The sequence below is a fragment of the Balaenoptera borealis genome, assembly GCF_965194805.1.
Source record: "Balaenoptera borealis genome assembly, chromosome: 10".
Lineage (NCBI taxonomy): Eukaryota > Metazoa > Chordata > Mammalia > Artiodactyla > Balaenopteridae > Balaenoptera > Balaenoptera borealis.
This window is the reverse complement of record NC_138874.1, coordinates 83,962,128-83,987,338: the sequence shown is the minus strand read 5'-3', so window position 1 is coordinate 83,987,338 and position 25,211 is coordinate 83,962,128. Positions and strand designations below refer to the sequence as shown.

At 38.2% G+C, this 25,211-nt stretch overlaps 1 protein-coding gene and 1 long non-coding RNA gene across 11 annotated transcripts in view; one reads left to right on the top strand and one right to left on the bottom strand.

Annotated features, from left to right (window-relative positions):
* Positions 1–25,211, top strand: part of CPEB3 (cytoplasmic polyadenylation element binding protein 3) — a 180,159-nt gene that overhangs the window by 86,837 nt on the left and 68,111 nt on the right. For 8 of the 10 annotated variants that reach the window (XM_082339444.1, XM_082339443.1, XM_082339448.1 and 5 more), the window contains 3 exons: positions 8,559–8,582; positions 22,968–23,135; positions 25,122–25,211. In XM_082339444.1, the coding sequence (XP_082195570.1) occupies positions 8,559–8,582; positions 22,968–23,135; positions 25,122–25,211 (282 nt within the window). The remainder of the gene's footprint in view (positions 1–8,558; positions 8,583–22,967; positions 23,136–25,121) is intronic. The other 2 variants (XM_082339446.1, XM_082339442.1) reach the window with 1 other exon arrangement.
* On the bottom strand, positions 9,822–22,960 carry LOC309604730. The gene is made up of 2 exons (XR_014231026.1): positions 10,356–22,960; positions 9,822–10,305 (listed from the first exon to the last, which is right to left on the bottom strand). It is a non-coding gene; the product is annotated as an uncharacterized lncRNA (long non-coding RNA).

The window sequence follows — 25,211 nt, the reverse complement described above, 5'->3', positions numbered from 1 at the left end:
ATAAGGATTGTGCTGTGTATTCCTTCCTGTTGTTTCTTTCTGCTCAAGGCTTGGCCTGCTTTTATTGTTCCCTGAGGTTTTTCCAAGTCCAGGTTACTAGAGGAAGCTGTCTTTGAGAGGTCAGGATGGGTGAGGGGAATGAGCAGTTCTCTGTGTTGCCAGAGTTCCTCCCAAATTCTCAGGTCCATTCCTTTCCACAACTTTGCTCCACGAAGGAGCCCTCCTTCCCACATGAGAGGAGCCCTGTTGGTAGGGAGGAGACGAGGAGGCTGACTAAGGGGCCTGGGCACAACGGCACCTGTTTTGTTACCGCTCTCTCCCCTCTGTATAATTTCCTACATTATCTCGGGGCTCAGACATGTAGGGTTAGCAAGTATTGGCTGTCCTGAACAATCTAAAAATTGAGTGTTTAAAGTTTGAAGAGACCACAAGACACCTTGGCATAGTGAAGACTTTGGTATAGTGAACATATGCCAGATATTTGGGTGCATGGAGTAGGCATTTTCAGACCTGGTTTGGACAGACTGGTCTGTGTAAAATATAAAATATTCTGGTATGTGATGAGAATCTGTAGAACTTTGCTTGCTTTGCAGGAGGGCAGTTAGTGTGTCATTTAGCAATGTGCTATTGAGATAAAGGTAAGGCGGTAATTAATTACTTTCAGTGGAATACTATTAGGGCACAGGTGTGAGGGTGCATAGGCACCAGCTGTTGCAAACGCATGTGCATGCCCACTCTCTCCAACCAGTGATAGCAGTATCATGCAGACATTCTTTTTAAAAAAAAAAAAAATTTTATTTATTTATTTAGCTGCATCGGGTCTTAGTTGCGGCATGCAGGACCTTCGCTGCAGTATGCGGGATCTTTCGTTACGGTGCACAGGCTCTTCGGTTGCGGCGGGCAGGCTTCTCTCTAGTTGTGGCACATGGGCTCTAGAGTGCGCAAGCTTAGTTGCCCCGCGGCATGTGGAATTTTAGTTCCCCGACCAGGGATCGAACCCACGACCCCTGCATTAGAAAGCGAATTCTTTTTTTTAATAAATGTATTTATTTATTTATTTTTGGCTGCATTGTGTCTTCGTTGCGGTGCACGGGCTTCTCATTGTGGTGGCTTCTCTCGTTGCGGAGCACGGGCTCTAGGCGCATGGGCTCAGTAGTTGTGGCTCACCGTCTCTAGAGTGCAGGCTCAGTAGTTGTGGCACACAGGCTTAGTTGCTCCATGGCGTGTGGGATCTTCCCGGAGCAGGGATTGGACCCGTGTCCCCTGCATTGGCAGGCGGACTCTTAACCACTGCACCACCAGGGAAGTCCCCATGCAGAGATTCTTTACCTATGTTTATTTCCAGAGAAATCTTGTCAGACATACAAATTTTAAATGATCTTTCTCTGTTTTAATGAGAAATTTAAGACATGGACCTGGAAGTTCTGAAGTGATTACTTTGATAACATGTCACATATTGAGAGATTTAATTAGTAACCTATATGGTAAATGTAGTTTAGAAATTAATACTAGGCATGCATGGACACTGCAAGATGGTATAGTGAAGCCTTGGATTTACCATTTTGGACAAGATTGGAAAAATAATAGGGGATGGAAATGGAAAAGGGGATTAGGAGTTTCCTAGGAAGCAGAGAAGAACAGATGTTAAAACATGTGGGTATCTAGATCCTTATGTTAACCGGATAGGTGATTATATTTTAATGATACTATCAGAGGAGTGGGTTGAATTGGTGTGACTGGAATATATGGGTCTGATGTATGGAATAGTGGGAATGAGGATCTGAAAGGTGGTTAGAGATCACATGGTAAAGGGCCTTGATTGTTCTTATGAGAAGCTTGGACAGACAAGTACTGTCTTACTGGAAAATTAGGTTTATCTGAAGGAGGATGTTCAGGATGATGTGGGGTATGGAAAACTATTTCGTATGAGGAATAGCTAAATATAACTCCATTGTAGGAAAGAAAACCGAAAGGAGATAAAGTAATGACCCTCGAAAAAAAGGCTGGTGTCTGTGGCGAAGGATAATAGTGAGGCAAGTGTAAGAAAGAACTTTCTAACTAGAAAGAATTGTCCTACCATGTAGCATGAATCTCACTTTTCCAGTCATGTTCTATGGAACCCCAGCATCCAAGGGGGTACTTTAAGGGCCACTATGGGGAGGGATACCTGACAGGTGGGGCTCTGAATCCCTGTGCTGCTTCAACCTGAACAGCCTTGTTCAGGGAATAAATATCTCATATTTCTTGGGGTTCATTTGTTAGAGGAGATAGGGTTCTGCTACTTAGAAAAAAGTTTGAAAAAAAAAAAAAAAAGAAAGACTGGAAAAGATGGAAGTGAGCCTCCTTATTCTTTTACCTTAACTCTTGATTAAGGTATTCTAGCAGAACCAGGGAGAACATCTTTGTGTTGGGTATAGAAGTAATTCCTGTTTTGTTTGGGACATGGGTTAAAGATCTATAGGTTTCTTATAAGATTTTGTAAGCAATGAAACAGAATGTTGCAAAAATTCAGTTGCTTAGAATGTAGGGCAGTTTCATATGTTATTAATGACAATTAGATTTTCTGACCAATCCACAAAAACACCTATTAAATTCTGATCTTAATTCATAAAATAACAGCTTTAAGGGTAGTGATTAATAGAAAACAATAGTGCTATGGTAGTAATAATGAAATAAAACAAAGAAAATTTGGGTGAGAAATTTCTCTTTATTAATCTTGGATTATGATACTAAAAGCAGACTCTTGGAGGATGGTAAGTTTTTGGAAATCCTAAAGGGAATTTCTGGGTACTTTCAAGGACTGTACAGGTTTGCAATACTGGCTTTTCTATCTTGATGGTTAGGAATAAAGGCTTTATTTTTTCAAATGTCCATTGACTGGTGTATTACTTTACTAGGGATGCCATAACAAAATATCATAGACTGGATAACTTAAACAAAAGAAATGTGTTTTCTCATAGTTCTGGAGACTGGAAGTCCAAGATCAAGGTGTTGGCAGGGTTGGTTTCTCCTGAGGCCTTTCTTCTCGGCTGGCAGATGGCTGGCTTCTTGTTGTGACCTCACATGGCCTTTTCTCTGTGCATGGGCACTCCTAGTATCTCCTCTTCTTATAAGGACACCAGTCCTGTTGGATTAGGGCTTTACATTTATGGCCTCATTCAACCTTAATTACCTCATAGAAGACCCTGTCTTCAAATATAGTCACATCGTGGGTTAGGGCTTCAACGTATGAGTCTTAGGGGGAACACATTTCAGTCCCTATTAACTGGTGAATGGATCAATTGTGGTATTTCCATTCTATGGAATACTACTCAGCAATAAAGAGAAACAAAATATTAACACATGTAATAACATGGATAAATCTCAAAAACATTATGCTAAGTAAAGGAAGTCAAACACATTGATTCCATTTATATGAAGTTGTATAAAGGGCAGACAAAGCTAAGAAAGCAGACTGTTGATTGCCAGGAGCCATGGTTTAGGGGATAAGATCAACAGCAAAAGGGCACAAGGAAATGTTTTAGGGAGATGAACTGTTCTATATATTGTTTATGATGGTACCGGTTGCATGGCTATATATGATTACCAAAATGGATCAAACTGTAAACTTACAATGGATGAGTTTTATTGAATGTACATACTACCTTAACTTAAAAGAGAAAAAGAATAAATGCTTTAGAGCCAGTGTGGACCTGGATTCCATCCCAGCTCTGCTGTTTAGGTAGCTGAATAACCTGGACCAGAGTCATTCTCTTTGGACCGTAGTTTGCCCATCTGGAAATATATATTATGGTAGTTGCTTTGGGAATTAGAACAGACAACATTAAACATTCAGCATATAATGCCTGGAGCATAGTAAATTATCAGGTTATTATATTTTACTTTATGGTATTTCTTTTCCTTTATGAAGTATGTAAGCAACACTAGTATTATACTTGCCACTTGTTAATGTTACTTTTTAAGCTTGCAAATGGAATGGAAAGATTTTTCTGAGAAAAATGGATAAGAGTCAAAGAGAAAAGGGTGGGAAGAAGGGATTTTAAAACATCCAAATACTTTATGGGAATGTAGCAGATGAAAATGTATCCCATCCGTTCAAGCATCATTTCTACCTGCTAAGTTTATGTTATGAATAAATTGATCTTTTCAATTATAATTTGCCAGATTTGAATATTACTGCGCTAAAACTATCTCACCTGCCATTATAAAGACAAAAATAGAGGCGGGGCATATATGGGACAAACTCCATCACTCCTGTGCTTTGGGAATTTACAGTCTAACTAGGGAAAAGGAGATATTTTTGTACTAACTTAAAGATCTTAACCCATCTTAGGTAGAATTTTTTGCATGACTAATACTTAGATGGAAGTTGAAAGGGACCATTAGATGTTCGAATAGAATTTAATTTTGTATACTGAAATGGTATTCAAAAAATAAGTTTACAAGGTGTTTTTAAGAAACTGATTTTATTGCAAGGAAGGTAATTAACAATTTGTTCCTACAGTTAACTTTTAACAGCCTTGACAGATATTTCCAAGCCAGTTAGTAAAATGTTGTACTAAGATCTCTGTATCTTGTTCATTTAATTTCATAAGTATGGCATCCCAGGGACTCTGCTTAAGTTCCTAAAATGGGTGCATGCTACTTTGATCCACAAGAGAATGGAGATCTCTCTCTCTCTCTCTCTCTCTCTGTTGTGCCATGCACGAGCATTTTTGAACCTCTGTAGTAGAATCTGTGTATGATGTTACTTGGCTTACAGAAACTTCAGCGACTTTGGATGAATCCATGTAGCTGAAGATTTACTTTAGATGTTAAAATCAGATCGTAAGTTGCCCTTAGGGAATCACATGTGTGAGTGCAGCCCTTTCAAACAGAGTGCAGGCCAAGTCTTAAGGAGTAACAGATGATCCATTTTACAGTGCTGCCTCCTGTGCCTAACCAAACACCATACCGTTAACATGAGGTGCCATTCACAAGGTACTAGCCATTGATCATGTAAACTTATTTTTAGAGTAACTGGCATATCCCACTGCAAAGTACATGTACCATTTTATATTTATTCTGATGAATTGAAAATAAGTCTAATTTTTTTCAATTTTGGATTATTCAGGTTTATGATTTTAAAGACTACAAAAATGTTAGCATTTTGGACCTTCTACATTAATCTTATAACCTTTTATCCCAGTGAATCGGTCTAAAATGTTTGTAATATTTTGTTTTTTATTAAAGTATAATTATATACCAAATAGTGTGTAGATCATAAATATATACTGTAGCTTGATATATTATCACGGAATTGAACACAGATTAACCAGTACCAAGATCAAGATCAAAACGTTACCAATACCCCAGAAACTCCCCTCAGGTTCCCTTCCAGTTAATACCCCTAGCCAAGGGTAACTACTACCTTGACTTCTAGAAATTGAATGTAATTTTTTATGAGGTCTAAAGTTGTTTAATACATAATGAAACACTAAAAGAATTTTATCTGTAATGATGATGATTGATAATAAAGAATTAAAGTTCGTGGAGGAAGTAGTTCTTGGACTTTGAAAGTATATCGTATCTTGTCATATCTGGTATAAATCTGTACTAGCATAGAATATATTATATACCCAGAATTAGTCACATTATTTCCTTTTTTTCTATGTGGGATTGTTTTCTGCTGGCTCATGCTAAGTTTATATATTCAATAGTCTTTCTTGTTTAAAAGTCATATTTGTTCTCAGGGGAAAGCACTACTTCTGTGCTCCCAAATTTCTCTACTTGGTGTTCTCTTCATTATCTCTCCCTTAGGGAAGAGTTTGACTCTAATTAGTCTATTTGCAAATGGCCCTCATGAGCATATTTTTATATATATATATATATATATATATATATATATATATATATATATTATTTATTTATTTATTTATTTATTTATTTATTTATTTATTTATTTATTTATTTATTTATTTATTTATTTATTTATTTATTTTTGGCTGCGTTGGGTCTTCGTTGCTGTGCGTGGGCTTTTCTCTAGTTGTGACGAGCGGGGGTTATTCTTCCTTGCTGTGCGCAGGCTTCTCATTGCAGTGGCTTCTCTTGTTGCAGAGCACAGGCTCTAGGCACACGGGCTTCAGTAGTTGTGGCACGTGGGCTCAGTAGTTGTGGCTCGTGGGCTCTAGAGCGCAGGCTCAGTAGTTGTGGCGCACGGGCTTAGTTGCTCCGCGGCATGTGGGATCTTCCCAGACCAGGGCTCGAACCCTTGTCCCCTGCATTGACAGGCAGATTCTTAACCACTGTGCCACCAGGGAAGCCCAAGATCACTATTTTAAATTGGCTGCCTATTCCATATGCCATCTTTGCCTCCATATTATCAGAGCCTCCAGACTGACATGAACCAATTTTCTGTCTTTGATTAGAAATGGGAAAAAGAGAAGAATCTATAAAAATCATCAACTGTTTTAAGGAAGCTTTGATTACAACTCCCAAGTAACTGTGAAATACTGATCTATTTTTGCAGTTTCAATGTGAGAGATAAATAAAACCTCCTCCAAGGCAAACAAACAAACAAAAACCCAAAAAACAACTCCCAAGTACGCCTTTTGCAACTCTACCCCATCCCCAGTTCAGGGTGCTCCTCCCCGCCCCCATGCCTGTCTGGGTCTATGCACTTTGTGTTCTCTATTACCTGAATGGTTAGCAATTGAAGACTTGAGTGAACAGCATTTTCATTTATCCTTTAGGGATGTTAAGGTCTGATGAGTCATTTGTACCTTAGTATCGTAATCAGATTCTTTTTATTGAGTATCTGGCCAGAAATCAGATATAAGGAAAGAATGGGAATGTGTTGTTTGGGAGAGAAATGAGTAATTTTGAAATACAGAATGTTTGATTTTCTCTCTAAATAGAGGTTTTGCATTGGGGGGTGTTGGACAGCATGACATCATTGGGGATGGAAGAAGGACAAAAATAAATGGTAGGACATCAAAACTGGTTTTCCCGCGATGAAGAGTGGCCCCCGCTTGCCACAACTAGAGAAAGCCCTCGCACAGAAACGAAGACCCAGCACAGCCATAGATAAATAAACAAACAAATACTTAAAAAAAAACAAAAAAAACTGGTTTTCATCTCTTTTTTTAAGTGTTGTCTATTAGTGTTAATTCACCCATGTTATTATAAGTGAAGTAGGCTTTTGGGGGGACCAAGCTAGGAAACTACCATTTATTTTTCTGGGAAGATGAATTTCAGGTCCAAATAATGAAAAGTGTAAAAGTTCCTTAAAATTTTATTTTAGAATGCATTCCCTTTGTAAGTGATGCAAACAGTAATTGCTATGTAAATTCAGAAAAGGTGTTTTTCGTTGAGAGTTATACCGATGGATGGAATTAGGGAGTAAGTAGGGTTTGAGTAATCCTTTTTAATCTGGATAATACTTTTTAATATTTGTGTCATGGGAAAGTGAAGAGGCCAAAGGTGTGTCAGTGGGGTGAGTACGATGTCTGAAGAAAAATGGAAACTAGAAGAAGATGAGATTGGCCAACTGGTATTTCAACTTTCTAGCTGAAAAGTCTGAATTCTTTTCCTAGGAGAGAAGTAGTTTTCTTTAGTTCTACCTTATACTGCAAATGTAACCCCAAATTATCCTTGTTTTTTAGTTTAAAGTTAATGTTATAATATTTCATGCCTTTAAAAAATGGATTAGAGTTCTCATTTATTTTTTACAGAACTCGGGGTTCCAAATTTGAAAAACTTTGCACTTTGAAAAGTCATTTTAGATGACAGGCTCTCTTAGCAATATACGTAGGATGCCACAGTCTAGCTCTATTAAACATTGTAACAATGCATTCTGTGGGCCTTGAGTTTTGAGGGGGAAGAAAATCTTTAAAGTGCTCTGTTCTTCAGCATAGCCTGGGATGTACCCATTGCCTTAATCCCTTTCTACTTTTTCAGTTCACTTTCTAGATGAAAAATATATTGTTTTCCCTGCATTTGTAATACTGTATGGAAAGTAACTGAGGAAGCTAAGAGAAATGTCACTGAAAATTTTACAGAAACACATTTTGTAAAGCAACAGCTAATTGTGTATACAGTTTTCAGGGGACTCTGTGAAGTGTGTGTGTGTGTGTGTGTGTGAAGAAATTTAGAATGACCACCACATGCTGCAGATTTTATTTAGAATGAATGGTTTTATCTTTAAAGTGATGTCTGGTGGTAACATATAGTCCGAATGAAGATTTATAAATCAGAAAAAAAGTTTAAAGAACTCTATCTATATCTGATATAAATAATGGGCCACAATATAAATCCTTATAAGACTTGTGAAACTTAAGCACCCATTGTATCTTTTCCAGTGGCTGCCACATGCAGTTGAATTTCTCTTTAAGATTGTGATTTAACTTGTGCTTCATAAAGGTTTTTTTAATATAATATGTCTGTAGTCAAGTTGAACAGTATCTCCAGATTAATTGATTCTGAGAATACTTAGAAAAGGTTTGTGTGAATATTTTTTTATTTCTAAATTCACCATTTTGATACAAATACCCATGGTTTTCTTCTGTGTTTACATGCAGCCAGGAGCTATGGGCGAAGACGAGGTAAATTTTTTTTTAATGAGATCTTTTGCTTGCCAAATTGTGAGTAAATGTGAGTGTGTGCGTGTTTATACCCGTGTGTGTGTAAAACAATAATTATTGTATGGTATGATGTTCTAGCTTAATTATTTTAGCGAAATAATTCTCTTGTCACTTTCATTATAATTATTTTTTGTTGTTAGTAGGTAATTTCTTCTTTTAATCCTAATAAAGACATAGCAAAGACTATTTATAACTGGAAGTTTTTGTTATATGGTTTATTGTGAATGATCTTGAGGGAATAAAGGCCAAGCATACGTATTTTGTTGTTGTTCTATGTCCACTGTGTTCTTTTCACACTACTTAGAAGACAGAAGTTAGGTTTTAGAGGGCAATTCTTTATCTTAGTAGGTTGGCTGGTGAATTTTTTGTGTGTTACATCCAGAGGCAGATTTACCTTGAAGCTAAATGAAAGTTAAGTTTCAGGTATCCTCACTTTCATGGGTCCCCTCCAAGATTTTTACCTTATCATTGTATTCTTTTTCTTAAAGAGAGAGCCTCAACTTGTATAGGCTCTAAGCCCCATAAAACTTTCATTCTCTCCTGGCCACACCCAAACAAAATAATATTGCTTTCATTTGTGTATTGCTGTAACTTTTCTAAAGCATTTCCATATCTGTAATTTGTTCAAATAATTTTACGAAGTAGGTAGGGTAAGTCTAATGTAGTGGAAAGAGTATGGGGTTTAGGATCAAAGACTTAGGTTGGAATCACTGCTTTATCACTAACATCTGGTATCCTCATCTATAAATTATGAAGTATTAAAACCAGTCTTTTCCAACTTCAAGAATGTTAGTTAGTGAAGTTATGGTATTAAATATAGTAGAGGAAAACTTATCCATGTAAACTGAAAGCATTCCATAGATGTCAGTTGCTTTGGTGCTTATTTGCAGAAGTTGGGAGAGATAAAGTAATTTCCCCAGCTGTGTGATCTCAAAGTCAGAGCCAAGTCCAGAACCGTTGTCTTCTGGCTACTTATTGGGTGATGTTTATCATTCATCAGGCTGTCTCTGACTCTGTAGTTGAGTCCTGAAGATAATAATATTAAATTCATAGTATTTATTCCACAGTAAATGTTTGTTGAATAGGTGAATATTGGCAGAACCTAATATGTGTTTGAGTTACCAATGAAACCTTCTGTCATGATGGAATCATATCGTCAGTTTTGTTCTCATGTGGTGGTGAAGAAAAACATTTGTACAGTTGATTACTTTTTAACCATGGAAATAAAGACCATTTACCATTTATTAATCTTATAATTTTACGATTTCAAGTGTAGAAAATAATATTACTAGAAATCATTTTGTAACATTTTTTTTCCTTATTGCTAGGAAATTGATGGCTCTCGGGAAGGAATAGAGAAGAACACTATCTGGGGGGTAGACAACAGGAACTATTCTCTTATTAGGCACTGATTAATCACCAGATCTTGTCAGTATTTTCCTTCTAGTTTCTCAGGGCTTAACCCTCCCTTTCCATTCTATTGTTTCATCTCTCTGAAGCACCACTTTGTCCTTCTCACCCTTGTTCTCCATTCAGGATCCCTGTCATCTGACTTCTCCCTGTTTCACCAGCCTCATCATCTCCATTTTTCCCCTTCACCTTCCTCTGACCAATCCTTGTGCTTTCCCACTCTCTAGCTATTGCAAATACTGTCCACCCTTCCTCTCATTTACTTAACTAAAACCTATCCTTAGTTCATGCATTCACCCTTCCTCTCATTTACTTAACTAAAACCTATCCTTAGTTCAAGCATTCAAGCCTAACTCAAGCCTTACCCCTTCCAGGAAGCCTTGCCCAGTGGCCTTACAGGCAGTGTTTTCCTCTGCTTCTGTTGCCTTATGTTCTTTCTGTCTTTTCTGTATGCCCTGATTCTTCAACTGGAGATAGGTTCTTTGAGGACAGTTGTCTCTTGTGCCTAACACTGTGACCTACATATAGTTAGCACTTATTAAATGCTTATTGATGAGGATTGTTTGGAAGTAAAAGCCCATATCTATGCAGACCAGAGTTTGTCATTGTATTTTTTCAAAATAATTTTATATTTAAAAATCATAGTACACTAAATACTAGACATCAAGAATATAAGATCACCTGTAGTTTCTAAACTCCTGAAAAAATATTTACTCTTCCTATTTCTGTGTTACCTTCCCCATCTTTATTTGTAAGGTTTGACTTAATCGTTTTCAGAAGCCATGATCATCTTTGCATCAAGTGCTAAACACTGCCTAGAATGACCTGGTCACTGCTCTTCATAAGTCTGCAGTTTGATAGTTGTAAATGAAGAAGATAACGGCAAAAGAGAGAGAGAGAGAGTGTGTGTGTGTAAAGTTGAAAAAGAAGAGTCATCTTTTTAAAATGTAGTGACAAAGTCATATGGGATGGAGCAGGTGTACCTCATATCCACTCTCATTCCTTGAAATATACTCATCTGGGCCAGCATTACATAGTATAAATTTGATGATCTAGCAGATTTCCTCATGCCATTTATTTGTGTGATCAGGGATTATATTAATGCTTGATTTCTTTCCTCCAAAAAAATTTAGACTTTTCCCCAAAAGCATAAAAAGTGAACCTGTTGTGATGTGTGTTAGCTGTAACTCATATTCTGTGCTTTACATACACGTTGGTAAACATTTTGGGAATAGAAGGCAAAGGGAATTATCTGTGACAGTTTTGAGATCTGTCAGCAAAAATTAGGCAGTGAAATCTTTCACCTCTCCTGGAAAAGCTTCCTGGAATAGGTAGAATTTCAGGAACTATTTGGATGATGGAAGAGGATTAGGAAGCAAAGCACTCCAGGTATCTGATTCAACGTAAAAGAAAGCTTTGAGATGAGATTGGCATGACCAGATGCTTGGAGCATATGTCCATGAGTGGATGCAGTGGGGGCCAGCTGGAGAGGAGAAGTTGGCAGTGAGATGGTCTGTGCTGCCCTGATGAATGGTTTTTGACACAGATAATGTCAGGCTTTAGAAAGAGTTTCATGATACAAGTAATGAAAACAGGAGAGAACTTGGGCATCAGTTGACAGCTTGGATGGGAAATCAAGTGTTGGAGGGTAGACTCTTTGGCAAATCAAGCGCTTCCAGTAGTACAGTTGAAGCAGTAGCAGTTGGGAAGAAGAAGAATTAGATGTGAAAGAATAGGATTTGAAAATGAATATTGATTGTACATAAAGTTTTAAAATATTCAATTATATTTCCCATTGATACCCACTTTTATTTTAGAGATGGATTTCAGTAGACAAAAGTTGATTTCCCTTGTGGAATCAAAATGACAGCAAAGAATCTTAACCTCTTCTTTCCAGAGTGTTCTTTCACAAGTTTTTTTTTTTAACATCTTTATTGGAGTATAATTGCTTTACAATGTTGTGTTAGTTTCTGCTGTATAACAAAGTGAATCAGCTATACGTATACATATATCCCCATATCCCCTCCCTCTTGCATCCGAATCCCACCCTCCCTATCCCACCCCTCTAGGTGGTCACAAAGCACAGAGCTGATCTCCCTGTGCTATGTGGCTGCTATCCCACTAAAATAGCTATCTATTTTACATTTGGTAATGTATATATGTCAGTGCTACTCTCTCACTTCGTCCCAGCTTACCCTTCCCCCTCCCCGTGTCCTCAAGTCCATTCTCTACATTTGTGTCTTTATTCCTGTCCTGCCCCTAGGTTCTTCAGAACCTTTTTTTTTTTTAGATTCCAATATATGTGTTAGCATACAGTATTTGTTTTTCTTTTTCTGACTTACTTCACTCTGTATGACAGACTCTAAGTCCATCTACCTCACTATAAATAACTCAATTTCATTTCTTTTTTTTTTTTTAAACATCTTTATTGGAGTATAATTGCTTTACAATGGTGTGTTAGTTTCTGCTTTATAACAAAGTGAGTCAGTTATACATATACATATGTTCCCATTATCTCTTCCCTCTTGCATCTCCCTCCCTCCCACCCTCCCTATCCCACCCCTCTAGGTGGTCACAAAGCACCGAGCTGATCTCCCTGTGCTATGCGGCTGCTTCCCACTAGCTATCTATTTTACATTTGGTAGTGTATATATGTCTATGCCACTCTCTCACCCTGTCACATCTTACCCCTCCCCCTCCCCATATCCTCAAGTCCATTCTCTAGTAGGTCTGTGTCTTTATTCCCGTCTTGCCACTAGGTTCTTCATGACCTTTATTTTCCCTTAGATTCCATATATATGTGTTAGCATACTGTATTTGTTTTTCTCTTTCTGACTTACTTCACTCTGTATGACAGACTCTAACTCCATCCACCTCACTACAAATACCTCCATTTCATTTCTTTTTATGGCTGAGTAATAGTCCATTGTATATATGTGCCACATCTTCTTTATCCATTCCTCTGTCAGTTGACACTTAGGTTGCTTCCATGTCCTGGGTATTGTAAATAGTGCTGCAATGAACATTGTGGTACATGACTCTTTTTGAATTATGGTTTTCTCTGGGTATATATATGCCCAGTAGTGGGATTGCTGGGTCATATGGTAGTTCTATTTTTAGTTTTTTAAGGAACCTCCATACTGTTCTCCATAGTGGCTGTATCAATTTACACTCCCACCAACAGTGCAAGAGGGTTCCCTTTTCTCCACACCCTCTCCAGCATTTATTGTTTGTAGATTTTTTGATGATGGCCATTCTGACTGGTGTGAGGTGATACCTCATTGTAGTTTTGATTTGCATTTCTCTAATGATTAGTGATGTTGAGCATCCTTTCATGTGTTTGTTGGCAATCTGTATATCTTCTTTGGAGAAATGTCTATTTAGGTCTTCTGCCCATTTTTGGATTGAGTTGTTTGTGTTTTTGATATTGAGCTGCATGAGCTGCTTGTATATTTTGGAGAATAATCCTTTGTCAGTTGCTTCGTTTGCAAATATTTTCTCCCATTCTGAGGGTTGTCTTTTTGTCTTGTTTATGGTTTCCTTTGCTATGCAAAAGCTTTTAAGTTTCATTAGGTCCCATTTGTTTATTTTTGTTTTTATTTCCATTTCTTTAGGAGGTGGGTCAAAAAGGATCTTGCTGTGATTTATGTCATAGAGTGTTCTACCTATGTTTTCCTCTAAGAGTTTTATAGTGTCTGGCCTTACATTTAGGTCTTTAATCCATTTTGAGTTTATTTTTGTGTATGGTGTTAGGGAGTGTTCTAATTTCATTCTTTTACATATAGCTGTCCAGTTTTCCCAGAACCACTTGTTGAAGAGGTTGTCTTTTCTCCATTGTATATTCTTGCCTCCTTTATCAAGGATAAGGGGACCATATGTGCGTGGGTTTATCTCTGGGCTTTCTGTCCTGTTTCATTAATCTATATTTCTGTTTTTGTGTTAGTACCATACTGTCTTGATTACTGTAGCTTTGCAGTATAGTCTGAAGTCCGGGAGACTGATTCCTCCAGCTCCATTTTTCTTTCTCAAGATTGCTTTGGGTATTCGGGTCTTTTGTGTTTCCATACAAATTGTGAAATTTTTTGTTCTGCTTCTGAGAAAAATGCCATTGGTAGTTTGATAAGGGTTGCATTGAATTGCTTTGTTTTCCTATGCAGCTGCAGCCCCTGTTAGAAACTAGCCTGATAGCTAGTGTCATACATGATATTTGCCTACACATTAAACAGCACACTTGATTAAAATATATGTTGTGTTTTCATTTCACATGAGTTTTTATGGTCTCTGGGAGACTTTTGTCCATAAACAGAGATGTTGGCTATGTCAGTGCTTTTGATGTTTAACAGAATTTCTTAGTTAAAGAGCAGCCAGGAAAATATGAAAGATCTTTTTAAGTAATGTGAATGGGCAAATGGAAATAATGATTGGAGTCACTTTACTGTTGGATTTACTGTGGATTGGTGTTACTATTGTAAAATGTACTTCTGTGTATATTTAATTCATAAAAATCTATTGAAATTAATGGATGATTTAGTCAATAAAAAAGGTTCTAAGAATCCAATAAAACAAACTTGTGTATCAAGTTGGAGTTAGGTCTTTCTGCCAAAAGCCTGCCCAAGGGAGGAGAGATCAGCTGTATCAGTGAGACCGTGGTACAAACATGTCATCCTGCTAATTCAAACTGGGGTTACGTGAGCTTTCTTGTCTAAAGGAATGGATGGTCCCAGAGTGAAACATGAACAGCTGAAGAAATATCTGAGTGTTCATAGCTACAGTGTCTGAAGTATTGCTGCTTATAGTAATAGGAAAAATGTTCACTTTTGCAAGAAGTTGCTCTGGAAGGAACCTAAACTAATAATGAAGGAGGGGTTCTGGGCTGTCCACCCTAATTTCATTCATTAAATGTTTGTGTGCCCATTATGGGTTGGATGAGGTGCTAGACCCTAGCTGTCTCTCTACTGAGTGTTCACTCTAGTGGGGGAGAGAGAGGTAATACATCAGTATTAACAAACATTTTTATACTCAAAAGTTGTGATAAGTACTAGGCAGGAAAAATGGGAGGGTCCCTTTAAGGTAGGATGGTTTTCTCTGAAGAGATGTTATTTAAGCTGAAACCCAAAGGATGGAAAGACAGGATGGAAAGGATGGAAAGATTTATTTATCTTTAAATAAATGTTTTATTTTGGAAATTTCCAAACATACACAAAAATAGAATTGTTTAATGAAGTGTATACCCATCACTTAGCTTCAATGATTATCAACATTTTTGCCAATCTTGTTTCATATGTTCCCCCTCCTTTTTTCCCTTAGAATATTTTAAAGGAAATTCCAGACATCATAATACAGCTATTTTAAGAGGCTTGAAGCATAGTACTGATAAATGCTACAGCATTGATTAACCTTGAAAACATTATGCTAACTGAAAGAAGGCAATTAGAAAAGATCACATGTTGGATGATTCCACTTTTATGAAATGTCCAGAATAGGCAAATCTATTGAGACAAAAGGTAGACTAGTGGTTGCCTAGGGCTGAGAGGGTTCAAGGAAAATGGGGAGTGACTGCTAATGGGTTAGAAGGATGAATTGTATAATAAGTAAATTATTTCTTAATAAAGCTGTATTAAAAAGGAGTGGTGGGGGAGGGGAGAGGCACCTGAGGCAAGAAAGGGCTTTGTTTGTTTGAGGAAGTAAATAGAGCCTAGAATGGCTGAGTTTAGTGGGAGAGAAGGGAGGGTGTATTAAGATGAGGTTGGAGGAAGGAAGGAAATCTGATCTTGCTGGGCTTTAGCTCCTGGTAAGGATTTTGAACTTGGTCCAAGTACAAGAGGAAATCTATGAATGTTTTAAAGCATGGTCAAGTGATCAGTTTTATGTTTTTAAGAGTACTCTGGCTGTTGTTTGGAGTAGAGTGAGAGAAGTGGGTTGTTTACATTGGAATGATGGTAGTAGTCTAGGCAAGAGATGATGGTGCTTTAGGATAGGATGATGGCAGTGGAGTTGGAAAGAAGTGAACAAATGGGGTTTTATGTAAGAGTTTTGTGTAATAAAAGGAATGCTGGGACTTCCCTGGTGGTCCAGTGGGTAAGACTCCGTGCTCCCAATGCAGGGGGCCCAGATTCGATCCCTGGTCGGGGAACTAGATGCCACATGCATGCCGCAACTAAGAAGCCCTCATGCTGCAACTAAGACGTCCGTGTGTCGCAACTAAAAACAATCCCGCATGCCGAGATCCCGCAACTAAAGATCCCTCAAGCCACAACGAAGATCCCCGTGTGCCGCAACTAAGACCTGGAGCAGCCTAAATAAATAAATAAATAAAAATTTTTTTTTTAAAAAAAAGGAATGCTGCTGCCCCCAGAGATTTGAAACCTTTCATCTAGTTCAAATCTCTCATTATGTAAATGAGACTCAGATAAGTGAAATGTCCAAGGTCACAGAGTAAAACAACCTAGGCTGGAATCTGACTATCTTGACTTATAGGCAGTTTTTTTTTCTTAAGGGAGACATGCTTCATAATCCATTTTTTAAAAAAATCCCCAGAGTGACTTATTTCTGAGCTCCTTGTAAAACTAAGATGGAAAGGGTCAGGCTTGGAGTGGAAGTATTGGGCCAGGAGTGCCCTGGAGCTGCTGGATTGACAGCAGAGACATGGCAGCTCAGAGGTGAGGTCCAAGCAGTTTTGGCAGCACAGCATGGCCAGTGGGCTTTTGTTTTCCCCTCATAAGCTGTAGGAAACGGAGCCTCCTGGGGAAGAGTTATCTTGGACAAGCCTTCCATGCTTAACTACTAGGCTTTGCAGGTTTCTTATTTGGCCCTTGTCTTCCAAGGCTCCTTTAGCTTTTTTTAAAAAAATAAATTTATTTATTTATTTATTTATATTTTTAATTTTTGGCTGTGTTGGGTCTTTGTTGCTGTGCGCAGGCTTTCTTTAGTTGTGGTGAGCGGGGGCTACTCTTTGTTGTGTTGTGCAGGCTTCTCATTGCAGTGGCTTCTCTTGTTGAGGAGCACGGGCTCTAGGTGCACGGGCTTCAGTAGTTGTGGCTCGTGGGCTCTAGAGCGCAGGCTCAGTAGTTGTGGCACACGGGCTTAGTTGCTCCGCGGCATATGGGATCTCTCTGGACCAGGGGTTGAACCCGTGTCCCCTGCATTGACAGGTGGATTCTTAACCACTGTGCCACCAGGGAAGTCCAGGGCTCCTTTAGCCTTAAGTCATCTCTACATCCAGAGATTTTTTGTCCATTTACTGGACCAAAAACTACATTCTGCTTATTAATTGAAAATAGATATCAGAAAACCAGACCATTGGTGGAAGAGAAAGCCAAATGGCCAAAGTGCAGCAGTTGAGAAGTATTTCTCCTGCTTCTGTTGAAATATTGAATATGAATATTTTATGTGAAAGTATCATGAGATTCTAAAGCAGATTTATATGCTAGGTACATAGAATATAATTTTTGGTAAGTAACGTGACTTACTTAAAACATTTTGGTCTTGGGGAATGCCTTTTTTTTTTTAACATCTTTATTGGAGTATAATTGCTTTACAATGGTGTGTTAGTTTCTGCTTTATAACAAAGTGAATCAGCTATACATATACATATATCCCCATATCTCCTCCCTCTTGCGTCTCCCTCCCACCTTCCCTATCCCACCCCTCTAGGTGGTCACAAAGCACCGAGCTGATCTCCCTGTGCTATGCGGCTGCTTCTCGGGGAATGCTTTTATTAAAGAAAAGAAGTATGTCGAGAGATACTACTTTAGTGAAGCAGGGCCTCTCATGGGACACAATTTGGGTACATCCTCTTAAGTTTCAGTTTCTAGTAATGCACGTCCAGGAACTAAAATTATACCAGTCTTCCCAGGGACTGTTTGTCATGGGAGGATGATTTATGCCAACCAAATGAATGCACAAATACCAACCTCTTTAGTCTACTGGACAGATCAGAATACCAGTGTTTCATCTTATCATGGAGATGGATGTAACAGAAATACAATTTCAGTGGCTGATTATTTTTCTACTAGTTCAAGAGTCACCTTTTCATAATAACAAGGCACTAAATTAATAGAACAGCCCTTCAGGAGCTTATAATTAGAGCATAGGGAAATAGATGGTTTTCAGGCTTTGGAAAGATCAAATGAGCCATCTATCCCACATAGGAGTAACCCCGCCAGTATGGTCAAAGTCTTCCTATCTCCTGTTGATATGAGCTGGGTAAATGCTGCAAGTTCTTAGTCTGCCCTTCTGTCTTTTAAATGCTTCCTGCACTAACTTTTTGTTCCATCAGTACTTGAGGCAGTCACGTTACAGTAAGGTTGACTAGATTATAGATTTTGTATTCCATTCCTGAGCATATACTTTTTTTTTTTTTCTTAAATCTTTATTGAATTTGTTACAATATTGCTTCTGTTTTATGTTTTGGTTTTTTGACCCCAAGGCATGTGGGATCTTAGCTCCCTGACCAGGGATCGAACCCGTACCCCCTGCATTGGAAAGCGAAGTCTTAACCACTGGACTGCCAGGGAAGTCCCATTGTATACTTTTCTTAACTTGATCGAACTTGGATGTTTCCCAAGGCTCCATACACTTCACACAATGTCTCTTTTAGTGGCTGTCTGCTACAGACAGATAATCTGCATTTCAGTGGTTCTTAAGTTTGAGCATAGGAATCACTGAGGAGATTTGTTAAAAGAGCAGATTTTCAAGTTTGACCTCCATGATTCAATTTAAGTAGATCTGGGGATTGAGTTCTGAGACCTGTATTCTTAGTTCTTTAACCTACAGTTAGAGAAACATCATGTATGTGTGAATTCTTAGCAGTTTCATTTCCAGGGGCAAATTTATTACTAAAGTCTATGGTACTCTATATACTAATAATAAGACAGAGTTTGGTTTTAAAACCTTGGAAAGTTTCTTAAGTACCCATAACCAATTTTTAAAACAGCCCAAATTTTTGCAATTAACGTTTGCTTTTATTTTCTTTGCCAAAATACTCCGGGGAAGCTGTGGTTATGTTGGCCATGCAGAAAGAAAGTTCTCTTTGTTCCAGAATGTCTTGAACATCCGCTGCTTCTCCTCACTGATCTGGTTCAAGACTTCCTCATCTCTCAACTGGACAGTCATAGATTTGTTCAGAATTTCACCCCATCCTCCCTCTTCCTGGGTGCAGATTGCTAGTGGAGGTGATGTAGCTATTGTAGGATTTGGGGTGGAGGGAATAACATGGTCTGGGGCATCTTAGAGAAGTCATTCTGACAGGATGGAAGATGGATTAGATGGGAGTATCAGAGTCTTCAGGGAGTGAGTGTGGTTTTTTTTAAAAAAAGCTAGTATTAGAATGAAATAGCAAATTTGGAAAATGTGGAAATTTCCTGTTGCTTTTGTAATATATACTGTAAAACGTAATGCTTGAACAAACAGAAGGAGGAGAAAAGGTCTCAATTTTCTAGGAACAGGATCCCATCTCTTGCCATCCTCACACCTGTATATTGTGTGCCAGCATTTATTTGCACATACTGTTTTCCTTTCTTGTCTACTGCCTCGCTTTTAACACTTACTGAATACCTATTTTATGTGCCCTTATTAGGACATGAAGATACAGTGGTGAACATGATTAAATTGGTCCTTGTCCTAATAGAGCTTACAGTTTCACGGGGTTGGGAAACGAGATACCAAATGAAAACCCGTATGATAGCATAATGGTAACTGAGGAAAAAATGTTAGAAAAAGTGCTGTGAGTGGATAGAGATGGGCATCTAATCTAATCTAGAAGGTCAGGAAAGTTCTACCTGAGTTTCAATGACTTTTCAGCTTAGACCTGAAGAATTAATAGGAATTAACTAGAAAATTGGGGAGTTGGGAGGAGGGTGTTTGTTTTGGGTGGGGGGAACACCTTGCCCTTAGGGCCTGAAGCAGGGAGGAATAATCAGGAATTTCTAAGGAGGTCTGGGTGATTGGAGGTTAGTGAACCAGAGGTAGAGGCAGCAACTATGATGAAGGAGAGGTAGGCAGAGGCCTTACAGTTTACAGTGTTTCTGTACTTTATCCAAATAAAGGGTGAGGAGTTTTAAGGATGGGGTGAAGAGTGTAGTTTCATGTTCAGATTAATATTTGAAAATGGTGACTTTGGCTGTTTTATAGAGAAAGCATTGTGGGGTACAAGGTAGAAATCAGTAGACTAAACAGGTTGTTGTATAGACTCGTTAGGCTGTTCAGGGGAGAGATGATGGCAATCTGGACCAGGGTGTTAGGACTGAAGGTGGAGAGAACTAAATGGATTGAAGAATTATTTTGTAGCTTGAGTTGGTAGGACTTAGTGAGAGATGGATTAGATGTGGAATATGAAAGAAAGGGATGTTAGGGATGACTCCTAGATTTCGAGATTGAATTGAGCGTGGATAATAGTCATTTTTATTGAGATTGCAGGGAATGCTAGAGGCGCAGGTTTGGAGGGAAAGATAAGAGCTGTTTTGAAAGTTCTTTCTCTGTGGATTCTTATTCTTCACCTTAGAAACTCCCACTCCCACAAGATTCTGCTCAAAATTGTCCTCCTGTGAAATCACTATAAAGCCCTTCCCACCCCCCCCCGCTACCTTTTTCTGTAGAGCAGTAAATTGTGCCATTGTGTCACTTGGTAAAGTCTTCTCTTAGTATTTCTCTCTCTATTTTATAATTATGTGCTTGCCTGTCTCTCTCACCAGCCTTGATTTCTTTGGCAACGACGTCCAAATAACTATCTTATTTCTTTGGTGTTCCTGGAATGTGGATAAACATTTCTTCAAGTGTTTTCCACTGAGTTAGTTATACATGTATGTTAAAGTTTCCTTTATCTTAAATCCAAGTAATGCTAGATTAAGTGATTTTACTGCAGAACTTTTCCCAGTCTTTGTATTCTTTTTTTTTTTTTTTTTCCAGTCTTTGTATTCTAATATGGCTTGTGAATCTCTGGGAAGGGCATAAAGTGTGCAGTATTTTCCAATATTATTTAGTTCTCCCAATCCCTCCCCGCCACCAGCTTTTGTTTTCTGAGCATCTCATGTTACTAGTGTTGAGGGTAAGAGGTGGGGATAGGAACATAAGGTGGGAAATGCTGGTTTGGGTGTGTGAGTAGGACTAGGCACATAATTCACTGAGTGTGGACTCCATGAAAAGCAAACCCGACGGCCGTGGGAGAACATCTCTGGATGTTTTGGGGAAGCTCGTTTTGCCTATAGTTGTTGCAGATCTAGTTCTTTTACCCCCAATGAACAAAACAGACATCAGGGGATGAGAATTTACTGTCTATTGTTTGTCCTTGCCAGGCTAAAAAAGCTAGGTAACACGAGGTGACAAATTCTGTTCTGTTTCTTTGTAGCTAAGCTGGGAAGAGCTGAACAAAAAATTCTTTGGTCCTTTTATTTATTAACTCTCAACATCAAAACAGTGCCTTTCTTATACCACCTGGGTTGTTCATAAAATAAACAGAGTTATATTAGTAACTTTTTTATAGAAGAATTAATGTTCAGTATTTTTCTGAGGCTATTTATATTATGTTTTAGAGAGTTGGCTGTAGTGACACAGAACCTAGGTCTCAGGGAGCTATAGAGAGGAGAGACTAAATAGGGAAGACAGTGTCCTTTTTTTGAAGAGTGTATGATTTATTTTAGAGGGGAATTTTTCTTTTTTTCAAAAGTTAGAGAGCTCAAGATAGTTCAGTTTTAGAGTGGATCCTAGTGGAAAGCTTTACTAGGAACTCACTGACTCAAACAGGAAAAAAAAAAAAAAAAAAAAATATATATATATATATATTTTTTTTAAATACATTTATATTTATTTATTTTTGGCTGTGTTGGGTCTTTGTTGCTGCATGTGGGCTTTCTCTAGTTGCAGCGAGCTGGGGCTACTCCTCATTGTGGTGCTCGGGCTTCTCACTGCGGTGGCTTCTCTTGTTGCGGAGCTCAGGCTCTAGATGTGCGGGCTTCAGTAGTTGTGGTGCGCGGGCTTAGTTGCTCCGTGGCATGTGGGATCTTCCCAGACCAGGGCCCGAACCCATATCCCCTGCAGTGGCAGGTGGATTCTTAACCTCTGTGCCACCAGGGAAGACCTATATATTTTAAACTATATATATATATATATATATTTAAACTTAGATTTTATTTTGTGATGCCAGATGGCATTATTGTGTTACATTTATTGACAGACTTTAACTGCTGGCATCTTTCTTATGTCATGTGGAGTGGGTAGGGCCTTTACTCTACAGACTTTATTTGGCTATAGAGTTAACAATAGACATCGTTTTCTTGAGTGATATAAAATACAGCTTAGATTAGTAAAGATGTCATAACCACATCTACATCTATACTCCCATATCTTAATTTACATGTCTTCATTTACTTGCCCCACCCTTTATTATTGTGGATGTTTATTTCTAAATTGGAGTAGCTTGGAATGGCAGGGAAAACTTGATCATTTTTAGTACTGCTATCAGAGAAGTTATCAGCCTCTGTCATCAGTTTAATATTCCATCAGCTATCAGACCCAGTCTTTAGACATGAACCTCTGAAGTCACCATAAAGAACAATCAAAATCTGTCAGTAAAGATTACTTTTCCATTTATTTTAAGAAAACCCTGGCGAAAGGAAAAATAACTGCTGAATACTCTTAGCAGCAGTGATAGGGACTGTATGAGTAAAATGTAGTAATTTTTTTAGCAGCGAAAACAGCTGCAGTTTTTGACGCTTCTTCCTTAATATCAATCCAGTTGTTTCTGTGCTGTACATAACTTTACACAAAAATGATACAATAAACTTGTCTAGACCTGGTAACCTGCAGTCGCTTATTCTATTGAAAAAGTCACAGCTCAGGATATATTTTTTGGAATGCTTCACTCTGTGCTTCAGCTCCTAATAAAGCATGTGTTGTCCAGGAAAATAATTTTAACCATAGAAACTCCCACATTTGTTTCAGGTCGATCTTCTCTCTTTCCCTTTGAAGATGCCTTCCTGGACGACAGTCACGGCGATCAGTCCTTGTCATCCGGCTTAAGTTCTCCCACTCGCTGTCAAAATGGGGAGCGAGTAGAACGCTACTCTAGAAAGGTGTTTGTTGGAGGCCTTCCTCCTGATATCGATGAAGGTACAATGCACTCACTTTATAATGACTTTATAAAGGCCAGGTTTGTTATTTGTGTGATTTGACCCTACCTCTCCTCTTGAAGGCAGCTTCAGGACGTTCATATCTTGGTGTCAGGAGATGAGGATATTCGATAGATGGGGAAGTGAGAGATTGTGCACTTTAGGTCTGTTCTTCATACATAGCAGTCTTCAAACAACTTCCCATTTCCTAGTTATTAATACATTTGGGGATACATTTTAAATGATACATTTTAAATGATAATGAGAGCTAATATGTATGAAACTCGTACCACAAGCCCATTGTTGTTCCAGGTGCTTTACATTATCTTGTTTAATCTCCATAGCTACCCTGTAAGGCGTCTCCTACCAGCTCTGTTTTGTGGGTGAGGAAACTAAGGATCAGAGAGAAACAGCTTATCCAGGGTTATGCAGCTAATGGTGCAGCTGGAATCAAAATCAGTCTGATTCCAGAGCTTTTGCTCCTATCCATCACACCATACCATCTCATATTTTAATGTAGATACCTATTAATGAAAAACCCCCTCTTGCCTTTAAAGAATGAAGACTTATTGGAATATTTCCTAATAATATTTTTGAGATACTGCCAATCCAAAAGTGAGTTTCACTTATGCCTAAAGCCAGCCAACATATAGTAGGTTGTCAATAACTATTTGTTGAATGGACAAATGAAATAGAACTGTGACAAAGTTACCTCAAGGGAAATAACAGCGGCTCTAATTCTAGTAGGCTTTGGATCTGCTATAAAAACATTGTTAAAGCAGAATTGTTTTGCCAGTATTATTTAAGCTATGGTATTTCTCTAATTTATCATGATTTTCTTTTCTTCATAATGAGAGAAGAGTAGTCTCTAAAAATAGTTTTACTTTAGGCTTACTGCTTTAAAGTTGTACATTTTCCTCTAAACTATTCTTGTACTAGTGTTAATCTCATCCCTGGATTGGATTTTTCTTTAAGACCAAGTTTTTGATCATGGCTGAGAGAGTGGCCACTTAAACCTGATTAGGAGCTTAGTTATAACCTTCTGCTTTGAGTCAAAAGTCAGAAGGAAAAGATAAATTTGTTAAGCTATAACTTTTGAAACGTTTTCTTTATAGGCTGTGTAATAGGTATATATGAGAGAAAGAGACCATTGGCTTTAGCTTTTTCTTATCCCTAAATAGAATTACCTACTTATTGTCCCTACTCCTCACCAAAGGAATAATATTTCTAAAACAATCTTAATAATAATCTAAGATTAATAATCTTAGAGATTATTTCACCACACAAGTGGAAGTGTATTTTAAATATTTTGTGTACTTTTGCCTGTTTTTCTAAAAACAGAGAACATTCCTATTTTTAGAATCTCCTTTCTACTTGACAGAGAGGTCACCTTAGCTAATGTCAGATTTTTTTCCTTCCAAATTCTTTATATCAGGTTTATTGGAAGTGAAGAAGGGAAGTGGATTATAGTTAGAAACACATTCTGCATTGTTGAAATACAATGGTATTTCACTTAGTAAGTTTGACTTCTGTAAAAATGCTTTAGAATATAGCTCTCAAAACATTTTAAAATAGGACTTCCCTGGTGGCACAGTGGTTAAGAATCTGCCTGCCAATGCAGGGGACATGGGTTCGAGCCCTGGTCCGGGAAGATCCCACATGCCGTGGAGCAGCTAAGCTCGTGCGCCACAATTACTGAGCCCGCATGCTACAACTACTGAAGCCTGCACGCCCTAGAGCCCGTGCTCCACAGCAAAAGGAGCCACCGCAATGGGAAGCCTGCGCACCGCAATGAAGAGTAACCCCCGCTCACCGCAACTAGAGAAAGCCCGCGTGCAGCGACAAAGACCCAATGCAGCCAAAAATAAATAAATAAATAAATATATTTAAAAAAGAAAAAGCATTTTAAAATAAAAAGACATGTTTTATGCTATTCTGTTTGCAGTATTATTTTCTCTTCTACTAAGAGTCCTTCTTTGTTTTGTAGATGAGATCACTGCCAGCTTTCGCAGGTTTGGACCTCTCGTCGTAGACTGGCCTCACAAAGCTGAAAGCAAGTCGTATTTTCCTCCTAAAG